At 34.6% G+C, this 16,664-nt stretch overlaps 1 protein-coding gene and 1 long non-coding RNA gene across 4 annotated transcripts; one reads left to right on the top strand and one right to left on the bottom strand.

Moving 5' to 3' along the window:
* Positions 1–2,354: 2,354 nt before the first annotated feature.
* Positions 2,355–6,116, top strand: LOC115967616. The gene is made up of 3 exons (XR_004086497.1): positions 2,355–2,481; positions 3,650–3,784; positions 5,766–6,116. It is a non-coding gene; the product is annotated as an uncharacterized LOC115967616 (long non-coding RNA).
* Positions 6,117–7,236: 1,120 nt separating this feature from the next.
* Positions 7,237–15,167, bottom strand: LOC115967746 (kinesin-like protein KIN-7E). Of its 3 annotated transcripts, XM_031086877.1 has the most exons (16): positions 14,758–15,166; positions 14,316–14,527; positions 13,306–13,553; positions 12,711–12,800; positions 12,517–12,617; positions 12,299–12,412; positions 12,144–12,225; positions 12,006–12,073; positions 11,834–11,899; positions 11,590–11,714; positions 10,587–10,923; positions 9,788–9,889; positions 9,219–9,701; positions 8,721–9,104; positions 7,950–8,269; positions 7,237–7,829 (listed from the first exon to the last, which is right to left on the bottom strand). In XM_031086877.1, exons 3-16 carry the CDS (start codon positions 13,523–13,525, stop codon positions 7,508–7,510), a joined length of 2,814 nt encoding a protein of 937 aa, XP_030942737.1. In that variant the 5' UTR covers positions 13,526–13,553; positions 14,316–14,527; positions 14,758–15,166; the 3' UTR covers positions 7,237–7,507. The 3 variants fall into 3 exon arrangements, with proteins under 3 accessions (XP_030942737.1, XP_030942735.1, XP_030942736.1); XM_031086875.1 differs by having other exon boundaries at positions 7,258–7,829; positions 8,721–9,701; positions 14,758–15,167; XM_031086876.1 differs by lacking the exons at positions 14,316–14,527; positions 14,758–15,166 and having other exon boundaries at positions 7,258–7,829; positions 8,721–9,701; positions 13,306–14,024.
* Positions 15,168–16,664: the final 1,497 nt, after the last annotated feature.

The following is a 16,664-nucleotide window of genomic DNA, read 5'->3' as shown; positions in this document are numbered from 1 at the left end:
AATCCACAATCGGAACGACGGCGTTTTGCTGCGTTTATTTTAGGCCCAATGGGCTTACTACTGGTCTATGTTATTTGTGATAGGCTAGGATCCAAAGCCTGTACAGGTTGACAAATAGACAATGCAGGTATGGTTCATTTATGGGCCATTTCTAGTTCGACCGATAGTTTCTCCCAAAAAATCAGGCCCGTTTAGGACGTTTATTTAAACAATAATTTTCAGTTTTTTTTGAAAATATGGATGGGTGAAAAAGTGTGTGAAAAAATGTATGATATTGTTTAAAAACTGAAAACATGTTTTTAAACAAATCTACCAAACAGCCCCCAATTTCTCTTATTCATCACAACCCAAAAAAAAAAAAAAACTCCTTTTTTTTTTTAATTAAAAAAAATTCTCATATCATCATATATCTAATGTATAACAATAGAATGAGAGGTTCAAACTAGTGACTTCCACTTTATAAGACGTGATCTCCAACTAATTGTATTATCCATTTACTCTTTTGTTACAAGCTTTTTGTATTTTGTTGTATTTAATTCTGGCCAACCAAATTGGGTTGCATTGAGATATTGCATAGAAATACCAAAATAATACCCTCTTAAATACTACAGGCAAGCAAGTAATTGGCATTTCATGTTCTTGTTAACCCCACACATTGAAATATTGATCTTGCTCTTGTTTAGGTTTAGGAGTGAGGTCGGACCTCTCTTAAAGCAAAGGCAATTTGATTATTGAGTTGGAACCAATTTTCATACCTAGCCAACTTCACAATCCTTTAAGGGTTCGTAAAAAAACAGTCACCAAGAATTTTGTAGCTCATTGGTATCTCTTAATGTTTCCATTGAAAATGACCAAAGTTCAAAACTTCAATCCCCTCCGCCATTACAACTATCGAATTATTTGACTTTCTTTAAAGATTTCTTTCTTTAAAGGCAAGGTAGTCATGTGTGATCATGGATACCATGAGAGCAATGGTTCAAATTTCGAACTCTACATTAGGATAATTGACCTTTATGTATCTGAAAAAGGCATTGACCTCTCGCATAGTATAGTCAAATGTAGTTGAAAACCATGAGCCAACAAATCATCTTATAATAAACCATAAATAGTCTCTTCTCTTAAAAAAAAAAAAGTCCTCTTATCCTTTATCCTCATCAGTTTATTGACGGGTTTTAAATGATCATATCAATAATTCTTTCGTTTTTTGATTAATATGCTTTAAAAAAAAAAAAAGAGAGAGGAGAAATTACACTTTACCATCTTAAACTATGCTCCAGATTACGTTTTGCACTTTAGACCATTCAAATGCATAGTTTGCACCCTAAGCAATTTGTTTTTAATTAATTGGAAAGAGGGCAGTTTTGGTCTTTTAAGTTTTAAGTTTGTGCCACTTAAGCAATACACATGTGCAAATCATATGTTTCATATTTTCGTCTAATTTAATGGTAAAACTAACGTTAGGGTGTAAAGTGTAACAATGGTCATAGTTTAGGATGCAAACTGTACATCCAAATAATTTAGGGTACAAAATGTAATCTAAGGTGGTAAAGTGTAATTTTCTCAAAAAACAAAAAATAAATTGCTCTCTTTATAGTTCACCATTTAACAATTATGCGTGAAGTGTGATTTCAAAGTATGATTTCATCTAGAGTGTGTACTACAATGCACACTGTAGTGAATAACTCAAAGTATACAAAATAATTAGCATTTTTTAAAATGATAAAAATTAGAAAGATGCTACGTCTACAATATTTTTACAACAAATCACAAGTGGTTAGTTGTTATTGGTTCAAATTTGAAACTAACACAAAGATTACTTTTTTGCCCCAACAATAATAACTTGCCACTTAGGATTTGTTATAAAAATATTGTAAACATATCATTTCTCTAAAAATTATAGCTTAATAAGACCATAATTAATCACATACTCATTTTCACAACTATCTTATGCGGTATAATGTGATTAGTTGTCTATCACTTTCATATAAACTCACAATTTTTTTCTCACCACTCCCAATCAGTCTCATCATATAACAATAACAACCAATAACAACTTGCCACTTAGAATTTATTGTAAAAATGTTGTAGACATATCATTTCTCTAAAAATTATAGCTTAATAAGACTATAATCAATCACATACTCATTTTCACAACTATATTATGCGATATACTGTAATTAATTGTCTATCATTTTCATATAAACTCACAATTTTTTTCTCACCACTCCCGATCAGCCTCATCATATAGTTGTAAAAGTGGGTGTGTTAATTGATTCTAGCGGTAGAATTTCCCTTTTTCTAAAACTAAATAATTCCAATTACTAAATAAAAAAATATACTGAGAGAGAGAGAGAGAGAGAGAGAGAGAGAGACCAGAGTGACAAAAACACCCACTCTAACTAAAAAACCGACCCCCACACCCGTACAATATCATATCTCTCTGCGTCGTCGTTTCCGCAGTGTCTCAGTCTCTCAGCTAAGGTAAGCATCTCACTCTCACCTTAAATCCTCATCACTCTTAAAATTGTTCGATCCATCCACGATGTTTTTCGAGTGTCAATGGGCTGAAAGGACTGTTTGTGTTTGTGTTTGTGTAATTATTTTTAGTATTTGTTTTTAATTGTATGAATTGTATAGTTATTTTTAGCTTTGTATTGATAGGATTTTAACTAGATTGATCAGGTTCATAAATCAAGCATTTTTCACGTTTGCATTGGATTTGACTTATATTGGGGTTTGTAACTAGAAATTAGGACCTTCAATTGAAGATTCAAAACCTTAAAATGCATCTATGTCTATCATGAATTGGGATTTTTTTTTTCTTTCATTTTATTTATATCATATTGATTTTTTAGGATATGTTCAATGAAATTAAAGATCAAATAGAATATGGGTCTGAACATATATGGTGTTTTCCTGTTGGGTTTTGATATCTTCTGTCTCATCTCATTCTATAGCATTGTGTGCTTACTTATTTTTTGAAGTAAAAAAGGTCCCACCAAGTGCACAAAGATCCCATTTTGCGGGGTCTGGGAAAGGTGATTGGTAGGCATCCTTACACCCCCAAATTTTCGAAAGTAAAAGCTCTTTTTGTTGTTGTTGTTGTCATTGTTAAATCTTTTGAGAAGCATTAATTGGTTTTGGTAATAGAGTTGTCAAGGTTCAACCTGAGCCCTGAAGTTGGACTGTTGGATAGGCTAGACAATAGCTTTTGTACATTGAAAAGTTTTCATAACTGATATAGTATTGTTTTAAGGGGTATCATTGTCGTGTGGTTACTGGTGAGGCAGAGGTCCATCTGTACTAAAGTAAGTGTGTAACTCTAAAGTGTAATAGATGACTGCTGTGAGTGATGTGTTCATGGATCAAAAGTTTATTATGTATTTATGCTTGATAGTGAACATATTGATTGGTGATTAGAAAAGACTGCAAGTTCGGATTGGTTTGTCATTGTGTTATTTGGTTGTCATAAAAATTGTAATTAAATATTTAATGTGATCATTTTTATACAATTGTTATTTTTATGATGTTTATCATCATCGATTTTCACAGATTTTACTAAATACTTAAACTAAATTTACAAAAATTTCCATTTCATATAGTGTTCTATCCAAATCACTAATTTTTCAAAATGCATGTTTTTAAATAGTTGTCCCAACCAGACTCAAAGAAGCAGTAGAAGAAGATGATCTACAGGAAATGGAGTCTACTTACTGGCCCAGCAGCAATTCTTGGTGGCATTGTTGGTGCTGTGGTCATTGCCAACTACATCTTTGTTGAGAATGTATAAATCTCTATCACTTTTGTTTTATATATTATAATTGTACTTGACATAAAAATCTCTGCCAGATTTGTTTTTGTTTGTATTAACTCTGTGCTTGTGCTTGTGTTTGTGTTTGTGTTTGTTTTTCAAATTTTCTTTTGAATTGGTTATAGACTATAAGTTGGTTTACATGACAGAGGGTCTGTTATTACTGGGTTAAACTGGGATTATTATTGTCAATTAGAAAATTAGAGTTTTGAAACTTAGTGTAGTTTACTAGTGTTTCTTACTTATAAAAAAGTACAGCTTATTTAACAAATTCTGGAGTTTTATTGAATTTGATTTTGGTGTTTGGGTCCTGAAATGTAAAAACATCACACTTTTACAGAGTACTTATTTGGCATAATAAACAGGTAAAATGATAAATGTTTTATTTTACCATTGTAATATGATCACACAGATATAATGTAAAATCTTCATTTCTTCTGATCCATATGTGGGTTAGAGCATTTGCTCACTAAATCAGTGACCCAATGCTAATTGCACCTTACCATGACACCTGCAAATCTCTTATTTGATTTTAGCGTTAATTTAAAATTATTAGGTCAATGGTGGATTAGTTTTTGTATGTATTTCCCCAAAAGATGATTATGTCTAAATTATTGATGATGGAGCTTTGTTGGTTGGTAGGATCTAGAATGCTCTTATGTATTCATATTCACTTGTTACTTTGTCAGTGGATAATGTTATTTAGTTGGGTTATAAAGTATACCAAGTCATTTATCCCAACTGTTTGATTTTTGAGATCATGAGATCACCTCTTGTTGTTTGACCAGCTCATGCTTTATGAATTTGGTTACTTACACAAACATAGGATGAAAAATTTGTCAGATTTCTTTTTTGTGAAATTTAAGGATTTCTCGTGTTTTAGACTATTGGATTTTACAAATGATAAATCCCTCTTATCTCTCATGGAAAAGGAATGATGGGTTACGGGTACAGGTACTTTCTTGATAACAGTACCACACTTTGGAAACAACAATAGAAAGTGACTTTGTTTGATATGTTTAGGATGTTACTTTTGTTAGTGTTAGAATTATGGTTAAATGATTAAATTCACCATTTCCTAACAATTTAAGCCTTTGGGACAATTGGTAATTTAACAATTAGTAACAATGATACTTCCTAGCCTTATCCATTTTCTGTTCTGGGATTGTATCTTCTCTATTTTATATCTCACAAACTTTGCAATTAGAATGACGAATTGATCATCTATCTTGTCTGACTTGATGGTCACATTTCGTTTACAAAATTTTGGCTTCTGGGAAAGTAAGTGGAGTCTCATATGCTCTGTTTTGTTATTGGAACATGGGAAGTTTTAGAAAGTTGGACGAAATTATAACTGTGAATGATTTTGTAGTTTCCTTAAGAGGAAGAACAAAGTAGTTATATCAAGCTGAACTTTAGGGTGTTTTCTTGAAATATTAATAACAAGAAGTCCAAGATTTTACATCTCTCTATTAGCTAGTTAGTCAGTCAGTCTGTCTGTTTGTCTCTCTCTCTCTCTCTCTCATTTGTTTTCCTACCTTTTTAACTGATGGAAAGTGTGAGCTTCTATTCAACTCACTGGTTTACAGATTCTGAATTTTGAATTAGAAAGGAAATATGTCAAAAGATAAACTCCCTAAACTACCGTAACAGAATTCCGAAAGATGAATTTAGGACAAAATTGGCACCTTCAAATGACAAAATATTTTTTGATTCCTTGTATCAGGAATACTTTGTCACGAGTTATAACTTATGAGCTCTTACAAATGTTTTAACAAATCTTGAAAGTTTATTGCCATAGCGTCTTAATTGGAACTGTTAAACTATAAAGTTGGCCTTAGCCGCTCATTTTATTTGTTGCCACGTTATTTATGCTAGTTGTTGATTTAATTTTGCTGAATTTGATTAGAGGGGGATTTTGATCAGTATTACATTTCTTCCATATATTTTGCAGAATCCGTTTCTTAAACCAGAACAGAAGAAGCCCGATGGAGCAGAAGCAAACAAATAAAAGAAAGTTGATGCACAGTTGTCATTCGATGTGATTTAAGGATCTATCATAAAGGCTGTAAGGGTCTGTTCTGTTGAGAATGTTTGTTAAGCAAACATAACATTTGGTTGTTGTTTGAGATTCTGAATGAAAATTTGAGCAATGGTTGATTAAGTGGTGATATTTCCCCACTCTTATTTTATTCAATACAAAAGGTCTTCAACATTGACTCTCTTGATTATGTCCAAGTAACTTTAGTAAACAACTTGCCAGCCTTATGTTGAAGTAATTTTACCAACTGGGTTTTGGTTTCCATTGATTTTGTGGATCTGATGATTTTTAGTGTATTCATAGTTTGTTTAGCTTCATTATCCAAATTTGTTTCCTTGTTCAATTTATTTCCAATTGCAAGTAGCAATTCAAAACCAACAAATTGGCTTTGGACAACTGCTCATTATTAGTTCACAAAATTAAGATTGTGAATCTCAATGGTTAGAGAAGATATCTCATGGATCGGCCTTATGAGACCAGCAAGATGATTTCCGCATTTTAGCTCAGTAGGACTGTTGAAGTGTAACATTTTGTCAAAGGCAATAATCCCACGATCTCACTGTTTCTGTACATCCGCTGTTCATTTTATTTTTATTCCTCATTGTCTAGTCCAATCGGCTAATAATGTGATGGGCTAAGATCCAAAGCTGGTAAACAGTAGACACCTAGAGAATAGAAATAGAATTCATAGCTTCGGTGGATTTGGTGTGCTTCAACCAATTCCAAGCAACCAAACGATGGCCCATTAACCTAATCGTAGATCTACTAACAAATCTGTGAAAATTAAACAAGAATAATTTTAGAGATACAAACTTTTTTATAAAAAATTTTACAAACTGCTGATGTAGTGAATGATTATTAATAAATGAAAAAGTGATATTACTAGTAAGTCTAGATAAAAACCGATAAGAAGTTAGTCACATCAACAGTTTGTAAAATAGTTTATGGTTGCAACATTAATCATTAAATAATGTCAGTTTTATTTTATTTTTTTGTTGGTCCATATTTGGAGAAGTTAATTGAAGTCAGAAGATGAGATTATGAAATCAAGATTATTTCTTGTGGAACTAGGTCTTTGGATTGGACCAATTAGATAGGGGCCTCATTTCTTTTAGATTCTGATGCGTGAAGATTTTATTTGTTTAGTCAATTTTGATTGTGTTACTGTTGTCTAGAAGCAGAAACCTCTCATTCAAAGATTCTATTGATGGGCAGCATTTAAAACCACAAAACTATAGTATCATTTACCTTTTCTTTTTTTCTTTTTTTATAACTATCATTTACCTATTCAATGACCCGGACAGAGTGCCATATAATTTGGTATCAAACCATCTTTTATGTAATTAGTTGTGAGAGAGAGACAGAGAGAGTGAGTGATCATAGGTTACTAGTTCAACTTTGCATATAGTAGAAATTGACACGAATAGATTATAAGCACAAAATATGTTCATGAAAGATACAACAAACCCAGAAAACCAGATTTCCAAAACCCAATGTAGCTTTCTAACCTAAGCAGGAAAACTGAGATTTTTAGACTTATATTACAATCATAGACAATCTGTCTCAATCTCAATCATGAAAAGAATGCTACTATAAGGCCAATCTATTCCAATAAATCGACTCTACAGTTGTATATCTATGGGCATGAAACAAGCTTACAAAAGGGATGCCTTGCTGTTTTTCCAGCTAAAGGATTTCCGCCTTGCATTTGAAGGTGTGAAGCTAAGTCCAAACATCTCTTTGAGGGCCCGCCCCTGCTCTACAAACCTGATCAACTTCGCAACGATGGCAGCACTCTCTATGATGTGATTCATATCATTTGTGTTACTCCACAGTTGGTTGGCCAGCTGTAGCCTCCTGCGCTTTGAGTTCAATGCAATACCCCACCTGTGGAAAAGCCTCTTTCTCTCTTCTTCAGAAAACCTTTTCTGCATCAGCTTGCTCAGCATTGCTCTCTCACGACGAAGAGCCTTCATGCTGTCCCTCCAAACAAGCATGTTAGTTTCATCCACATAAAATATTCCCGGAACAATGTGTGTGTGTGTGTGTGTGCATGTGTGCGTGTGAGAGAGAGAGAGAGAGAGAGAGAGAGAGAACCTTGAAGCCATTGTAAGAGTCTGACCACGTTCCACAATATGATTTCCATGAGAAAATGTTTCCTTGAGGAAAGATAGTCTCCTTAGTTCCACCCCCAAGTAAATGGAATCCGTTGGATCACCTTTGAAGAGCAGGAAGAAGTAGGTTCTGTGGACTAATGATACATTGCAAGTTTTCCAAAGTTCAAGTATCATTCTCTGCTGCTTCTCAAATTCCACAGGCCAATCTTGGGGAGTTTCCAGTGCCAGGAGCTTTGGATCAACTCCTACATCTTTCACATCCTTTCCAAACTTATCAACTTTTGGTCCTGTTTCCTGGACCTAAAAGGCACGTACCAAAATGGGGGAAGCAAAATTCATGAGACATGCCACATTGCCCAAAGTTAATAAAATATGCATTTTACTGTTCTAATAATATTTGTCAAGACTGTACGGGCATTATATAAGTTGTGATGACATGCTACTTTTTTCTCTTCCTTTTTTTGATAATTGACATGCTACTTAATGAGTACGGTAATGCATAATTCATATGCCAAGCATGCTATGATGCTATACTCTACATGTACTTCTTGAAGTGTATAATCATTCATCAAAGCGATTGTCTACATTTCACCCCACTCCTTTATGATATAAGTGTGATAAACTTCAAGTGACGTGTCAAAAGAAGACCAAATGACATAATCCAAAAATAAGATGACACCTCATAAATGAAGACCGGTTTCTGAGAAAAGTAATATTAAGCCAGAACATAAGCAAATAGGCATGTTCTTACCTGCCCATCAACAAGCTGCTTCTCGTAATCAAGTTTGGCCATTTCCTTTAGTCCTGTAACAAAAGTTTGGATGCTAGTAATTTCCCCATCTGCAGAAGTTCTGATGCTCTGTGATCTTAGGTCATCCATGAAAGCACTCCCAATAGAGGACTGTGAATTATTTCTTGACAAGCTCGCTGCATTGGAACCATAAGTTAATAAAGGGAACTTCCTTTGAAGACCTTCTGGTCTTCCAGGGAAATCTTTCTCAAACCCATTAGGTGGGGTGCGCTCAATTCGTTCTGTCTTCTCAGGAGAAGACGAACCAGCCATGAAATTTGCCCTACAACTCCAGCTCCTAGTTAACTTAAGGCTTCCAGAACTCATCATACCAGCTTCCATGACCTGCAGAGATGTTCCACTAGGGTTAGGACTGTTAAGAGAATCAATACTGATTTGTACATTGTGGAATTTCTGCTCCAGAGCACCATATGGAAGACCATTTGGGATTTTGCTTACTTCTCCATTCCTATTCACAGGAGTCAACATCATTCCCTGTCCAGTTACATCTCCATCCCTCGATGATCTCAAAGCCAGTGTTTGATTGTTTTCACCAGGTCTTACGGCTCGGAATTCAGGATTCTTGCTATTTCTTGACTCTTCCATCTCGATGCATCGAACTTCCTTGCAGTAGTCATCAGGATCTTCTGAAGTCTCCCCTTGATTTTGACTTAAATTAGACCTAACAAACTTCTTTCCAATTGACAGTGAAGAGGTAGCATCAGAGAGAGAATTGTCTTCAGTGTTATCCCCAATTTGGCAGTAGGGGTCCTCAGAATTGCTCACGCTATCTACATCAAAATAATGAGGATTGTTGAACTTTCTGACACCACCATTTGAATAATTAGGATCAGCCACACTTGGGGACTCTGACTCTGATACTGAACAATCATCGTCCCACATATCTCCTGCTTGCGATGTAGGATGATCACTGATACTGGCCTGAATGAGAAGAAACCAAGATTTAGCAGTTGGAACATCATGCTGAACGTGCAATGGAAATCTATAATAATTAGGCAATTGTTTACTTGTCTTGAATTTTTTTCATTTCCAACCATGCGTAACAAATCCTCAATCCGAGATTCAGCAAGATCTCTTTGCTTAGTTAGCTCTCTAATCTCCTTCTCCATCTGCATGATAGAAACCCATGTAATCAATTAGTCAATAAGGAATTATCCTGGTTTGAATGCTTGAAGTTGTATGTATACATATGTATCTTTCTGCAAAACCTGGGGAGACACCTGCACCTTAGATGAGTGCCAGAACCCTAGTAACATAGCTCATAGTCTTATGGGAGGAAAAAAGTTCTGTGGTTAAGCTTCTGTACATGTAACAGGTATGTTGAGACTTGTTTCCATTAAAAATTGCATTTACAGGTAAACTTATTCAGTGAAAAAAAAAAAAGGATACAAAATTTTCCCCTTTGAAAAGAAGATCCATGCAATGACTCATGAAGCAGAGGCCTCTTAAACCTACAGATAGCATTTCGTATGTTGCTTCTCTATCTCTTATGATATTTTTCACCCTTTTTTTTAATATAAACATTTATTAAAGAACAAGAGGAGCAACTTTAGCATGAAATTTCTTAGTCATATCACCCTAAATTCTTCATTTAATTCTTGTTTCCTACACTTTCGGGCCTCTTAAGGCACAAATCCTGCTTTTTAGTTTTAACCACATAAGAGAAATATTCCAGATTATATGTAATATGGAAATAATTCTTTTGCTTCTAAACAAAGTAAAATGTTTAAATTTATTAGGACATGAAATTAAACAGCAATTGTAGGGAAATCATAAGAGAGAGACAGAGACAGAGCAAGGCATAACCTTTTCAATCTGAAGATCTTTCTTTCTCAGTAGTGCTGAATAATCAGAAGTAGAGGTAGGAGGCGCAGGACTTCTCAACTCACTCTCCAATCTAGCCAGCTCTTTTTGTAAATGCTTAACCAAGGCTTTATCGGACATGACGACATTGACCTGGGCTTTTGTTGTTACTTCTTTTGCACAACAAGCAAACAAAAGAGTGTTTCTCGTTTGCTCAACATGGCTTCGTGCAGGACTCAAAGTGCAAATGATGGCAGTTCTAGCATTGCCACCCAAGCAAGGCTGCAGAATGCGCGTAAGCTTAGAATCTCTGTAATTGATGTGTCCATGTCTTCCCTTACTGCACCCAGTCATATTCCACATTAATGTAATTATCTCTATGCATGTCAATCACCACATGACTAAATTAAGGGAGGAAAACCAAGCAATTTAGCTCAAATGTGTGTGTGTGTGTGTGTGTGTGTGTGAGAGAGAGAGAGGGTGAACCAATGATAGGTGAACAATATTTGTGTATCTATGTGTGACATAAGACAACAATAAGCGAACAAGGTTACAAGTAGTTCCCTATAGAGTAAAAATTTGCTTAATTTTCCAGAACACATAGAAACTACTCTCCCTACTAATAGTAATTATAATTGATCTCCACCACAATGCACAGTTAAGTATCTGAACGAGCAGCAAACAGATTATGAGATGGCAATAGTGTTACAAAAATTTATCTTCCAGAATTTTCAATGTATGTCTTACTGCAAGTGACATCCTAAAAAACATGCTAGAGGCAGCCAAGTTTCAATATCTGTGATAGTTAGTAATCTAAGAAGTGCAATCAAGCCAAAGCATAGCTATTGTTTCATAAAAGTGAAGTTATACATGCAGTGCAGTAAACACAATCAGTAACTAACAAATAACTATACCCACAACCTTAAGTAATGATAGGTTAAAAAATTCCCAGGCTGATGAATGACTTTGCAGGAGATTATTGTCCAGAAAGGAAGAATAAGACAACCTTAGCTTGCGAATAACCGTTCCCAGAGTAAGTAAACTACGATTTATGTGGCAACCTTCCTTTAATCTTGCCCCAGCCGATAATGCTTGAGATGCACGCTCACTACCCGCCAAGTCTATAAAATTCTGCAAACAAACAAGGACTTATATTTGTTATCAATTTAATTATTTTTGAATTTAAATTTCAAGAAAGGCAATGTTTTATCCATTTAACCACGGATTGGAAGAAAATAATCAGTCCCTACCACACTTGCTGCAAGGGTGGTTGAATTGCCTTTGCCTAAGAACTCGCGAGCAGAACTTTCAATTGTCTGCAAGAGTCAATTCACAAAGAAGTTTTAAATTAACATTCTAGAACAATATATATATATAAAATTTTAACACTCTAATGAGAGATAGGAAAGGACAAGGGCAAACCAATCTGATAATTTGATGAGATCTGGAACTTCTCTCATTCAGCAAGGTTTCCCCAATCTGTCTTTGAGCTGCAATATTATACTAAATTATACAAGGGTACAAAGTCATCAAAGAGCAGAAATTTGTAACATTCTCTACCTTCACAAATGGACAGGAGCTCCTTTAGATGGTTCCAGTCCCTCAAAACTTCTTCTGTGACTTTCTCCACAACAGTCCCTCGCTGATGACAAGGATATATCATTAGGTCAATTCATATATGCATTGGATAAATTTACAAGAAAACTGGCATTCACCTCAGGATCATCTAGCAGCCTAAGAGGTGTATGATCTGTGCTAAGAAGGTCTCTGACAGCTTCATTGTATATCTCAATTGCAGAGAACTTCACAGCAAATGCTCTTTCTTCATGCTGAAATAACAACACCAATTTTTATGTTACCAAGGTCTATAAACAAGGATATTTGTGAAGTATAAAAATGCTAATGGAACAAACACTATTGTTATTTTTAGTACCCTATGTACATAGTCAAATATGTCTGCTACAGTATACTCTGTTATTCCAACCATGGTATATGTCTTTCCACTGCTTGTTTGCCCGTAAGCAAAAATGCTTGCTGAAAATACAAAATGGTACAAACAATTCACTTGTTGTTTAGTAATAAGTGGCTTATGGGAAACAGATAGCCGACACAGCCAGTTATACTTACAGTTGATACCATTGACAACTGAAAGAGCAATTTCTTTGGCTCCTTCCTCATACACCTGCCTTGTAGCGCAGTCACCCCGAAATACTCTGTCTATCACCAAAATGTGACAAAAAAAAAATGAGATAAAATACAACAGCCCTATGAACATATGAACTCTAATTAAAACATCTTTTAATGAAAAAGGTTCCATAACCTAACTCAAAGAGAGAACCACCTCTTTTGCAGTTTGATGCATTGAAAAGATCTAGGACTAGTTTTGAAACTTGAGCCTATTATAGAAGTTATGGTCAGGTGAACATGTATGCATGTAGAGAAAATTATGAAAGTAATTCTGACTTAAATTAGCCAAGCATTATAAGAGATATGGAATAGAAGCAAAAAGCTCCATAGGCAAATCACAATGAGAAAATCATCCACCAAAAACCAAAGAATAACTACGCATTAACCACAAGTAATAGTGTGTTTTTTGGGTGTATATTACAGGTTTGCAGAGTCAGAGTCAAAACAGGTTACATATAAAATCATAATTGAAGAAGTAAACGTTGGATGTATTTGCATTGAACAGAAGTAAAGATATAGATGAAGTTGTCTTTACCAAATGAATAGGCACTTGGAAATGTGGATCCCTCACGCAACGTGTTCCGGTACAAGATTGTGGTGTCATTGATGCATTCCCAATCTGCGGCTTCACTCGACGCAACCTCCTTCTCACTCAAAGGCCTCAACCTCACCAAAACAAGAATCTTCTCCTCGCGACCGCTCAATCCTTGCATCTTCTCCCACTTCATCAACTCTTCCCCACCTATTGCTCCCATTTTCCCTCACTCTTACAATGCTCACCGACTGCTCTTCAAAAACCCGAACAACCAATGCAAACTATGCAGTCAATATAAACCCATAATTTCAAAAAGTCTCAAATAAGAGGATAGTTTGTGGTCAAGTCAAGTACACACAATTGCTTTTGCTTTCCTAAAATGCAAGACAGTTTAAACGTTAAAAGCAAGGTTGTTGTACTTGTTAGAAGAAATTAATAAGCACTTCATTATCTGCAACAAGAAGCTGATCATGGGTTTTAACCAACCAACCTCAAAAACAAAAATTAACCACCACCCAAAAAAAAAACCCTTTTGATTTAATCCAACAACAACCCAAAAAAAAAGACAAAAGGAAAAAATAGAAACAAACAAAAGCAAGCTAATCAATCATGAGTATCATACAATCCAAGCACCCCCAACAAAATTGAAAATCATGGGTTAGCTGTGAAATGTGATTAAACCTACTTTAAGTCTTTAATCGTTCTTTATTTTTCCTAATCTTATTATAAAAAATAAATACCCCATTTTTTTTTATTAAAAAAAGAAAAAGAAAAAAACTTAATTGTAGTGACTACCCACTACATGCTTGAAAATGAAGTAACGGAATTTCTCATAAATATTTCAACGGCCAAGCAAGTTTGGAACTTTGCTCAGAGAAATGGTCCCCAAACCTAACGTCCTGTCTTTTTCTCTCTCTTCTCTCTCTCTCTTTCTGTGAGTGTGTCATTCTTTTCATTTACAAGCACAGCAAAGTTTTACTCAGCGTAGTAGGTGCAGTGAGTAAGTTTACCTCTTTCTCTCTCTCTGTCTGTTTTCTCTGTCCTTTTCACGAAACCGTTACCAAACACAGCAACTCCAAATCCAAATCCAATTGTCTCGGCATTGCAGGCCCAGGAGCCTCTGTGCGTGTGTCCCCCATAAACGTCGTCGTTTTCAGCCTCTGATCCAAAAACTCTGAAACTTCGTCTCTGTACTTATTATCTCTTCCTCAAATTCCGTGCTCTGAAAAACAAAAATTAAATACTTTTTTTTAGTGAACAGTCAGTTATATTAATGCTTATTTATATAAAAACCCTCCGAAATTCGCGCATTTTAACGTTGGAGGAGCCTAAAAAAATAAAATAAAAAATAAAAAATCCAACAGTAAATTCAAATCCTGATAATTTTTTTTTGTTTGTTTGTTGAAATTCACAAATCCTGATAAGTTAAATAATATAATGATTTTGATTTACCTCTTGAAAATGAGTAGCAGCGATTAGATCTTCTTCAAAAAGAGAAACTGTCAGTTTTCACTGACCTAAGCAAACTTGCTAAAAAATATACATATATTTATTCAACGACTTAATTTGAAAGCTCAGAGACAATTCAGAGAAAAACGGAACGGAACGGGGTTTTGATGGAACAGTGAAACTCGGCCAAATTTTCACTCTCTCCACGATCTAAACAACGTGAAAGATAGAGATAGAGAGAGAGAGAGAGAGAGAGAGAGTCGGTTTCAGCTTTCATCACCAACCGTCTCCCTCTCTCTGGGTGCGAGCGTGTGAGAGAGAGAGAGAGAGAGAAGTGTGAATGTACGAAAGAGTCCACAGGGGAAAAAAATATACGATGCGGCGTCAACGTCTTTGAAGTTTTCTGTTAATAATAACTGTGTGTGAGCTGTGGGGAAATGGGAGTGGAGGAGAGAGGAGGTGTGTGAATTTACTGTTTTGTCCTTGCTTTTTGTTTATTATCACAAAGCTGATTGGAATTCAGGCGCGTCACGTGATAAAAGTGGATATATTAGTAAAGAGAGAGAGCGGGGGAAGGGGGGGTTTTGATTTCGCGCCACGTGGGCTGTATATTTTTAGGTGCCTTGGAATCTCGCCGTTGATTAGTGTCCCCACCACCGTTTGATTGCTTTTTACTTTTCGTAGATGACACCACCGTCAAATTTTTTACTTTTATGATTTAAGGATCGGATTAGCCTCACGACCGACCTCAAAGTTAAACCACATTTTGATTATTAGTAATGCTAAGTACACACCTATTTCAAAACCCAAATTTATGCTCTGCCTGTGTGTCAACTCTTGATTGGATTTTAATATCAAGAGTTGACACTTGACACATAAACAATGTATTGATATATAAAACTTGGAATTATATCTATCATATACGAATATTATTTTACATGGACGTTTTATTTTGAGTATTTTTAATAAACAACATTATACATAACTCCTAAAATTGTAAGTTTAATTTAAAACAACTTTTAAATTATCTATACTACTATTTAAGAAACTTCCAAGTTGGCTTTCAAGCTGTTTAAGATGTGGATTTTAAGTCTTGGACATCCTAAAAAGTCAAAGTCTTAAATATCCCAAAATATCTCTCCCCCATTCACTTATAGGTTTCCCATTAAAGGGAACAAATTCATAAAATAAAAACTCACAATTTAAAACCTCACACTAAACCCATTTCAATCTTCTTATCCCTTATCTTTTTGAAATTTAACCAAACACATTCATCCTCATCTCTTATCCTTTAAAAAAAAATTTTAAATAGACTCACTCTATTTTTTCTAATTTAAAAATATATATAATTTACCCTAATAAATTTCATATGATGTAATCTATGGACAAGCTTAATTTGTAGTCATGTTATCTAGTAGGCAATCATAGAATGATATTTAATCCTATAAAGCAAATGTTTATGATTGGTTGAACCTTAAATTAAAGTTATGTAAAAAGAGAAAGATATTAGCAAATTATAAAGTTTTAAGAGGAAGATCTGAAAATATTTTATACTGCTGGGTTGTTATTTGTTAAGGTTCGGTAAGGTTGTTGTTGTTGTTGCTGCAGATAGGGATTAAGTAAAAGTAAATATTAAAAAAAGAGTTGAAATTTCTTAAAAGGGAAATCAATAGTGAAATGGAATAAAGTGTTTTTTATAACTTTGCGTGTGTTTGGAATTGAATGTTATGTCTTTGTTTAATTGAAAGCAAGAAAAGTATATGAGCAAATATTTGAAACAAGATAGAATTTCTATTCAAATTTAATCTAAATGTATATGTATGTGAAGTTTTTTTCTAAAAACTTGAATCCCGGTCTTTACTTTCTACACCACACAAGTATTTATACTTGTGAAGTGACCACCATACTAA

This window comes from Quercus lobata, chromosome 11 (genome assembly GCF_001633185.2).
Source record: "Quercus lobata isolate SW786 chromosome 11, ValleyOak3.0 Primary Assembly, whole genome shotgun sequence".
In the NCBI taxonomy this organism is placed as follows: Eukaryota; Viridiplantae; Streptophyta; class Magnoliopsida; order Fagales; family Fagaceae; genus Quercus; species Quercus lobata.
This window is presented reverse-complemented; position numbering and strand designations above follow the sequence as displayed.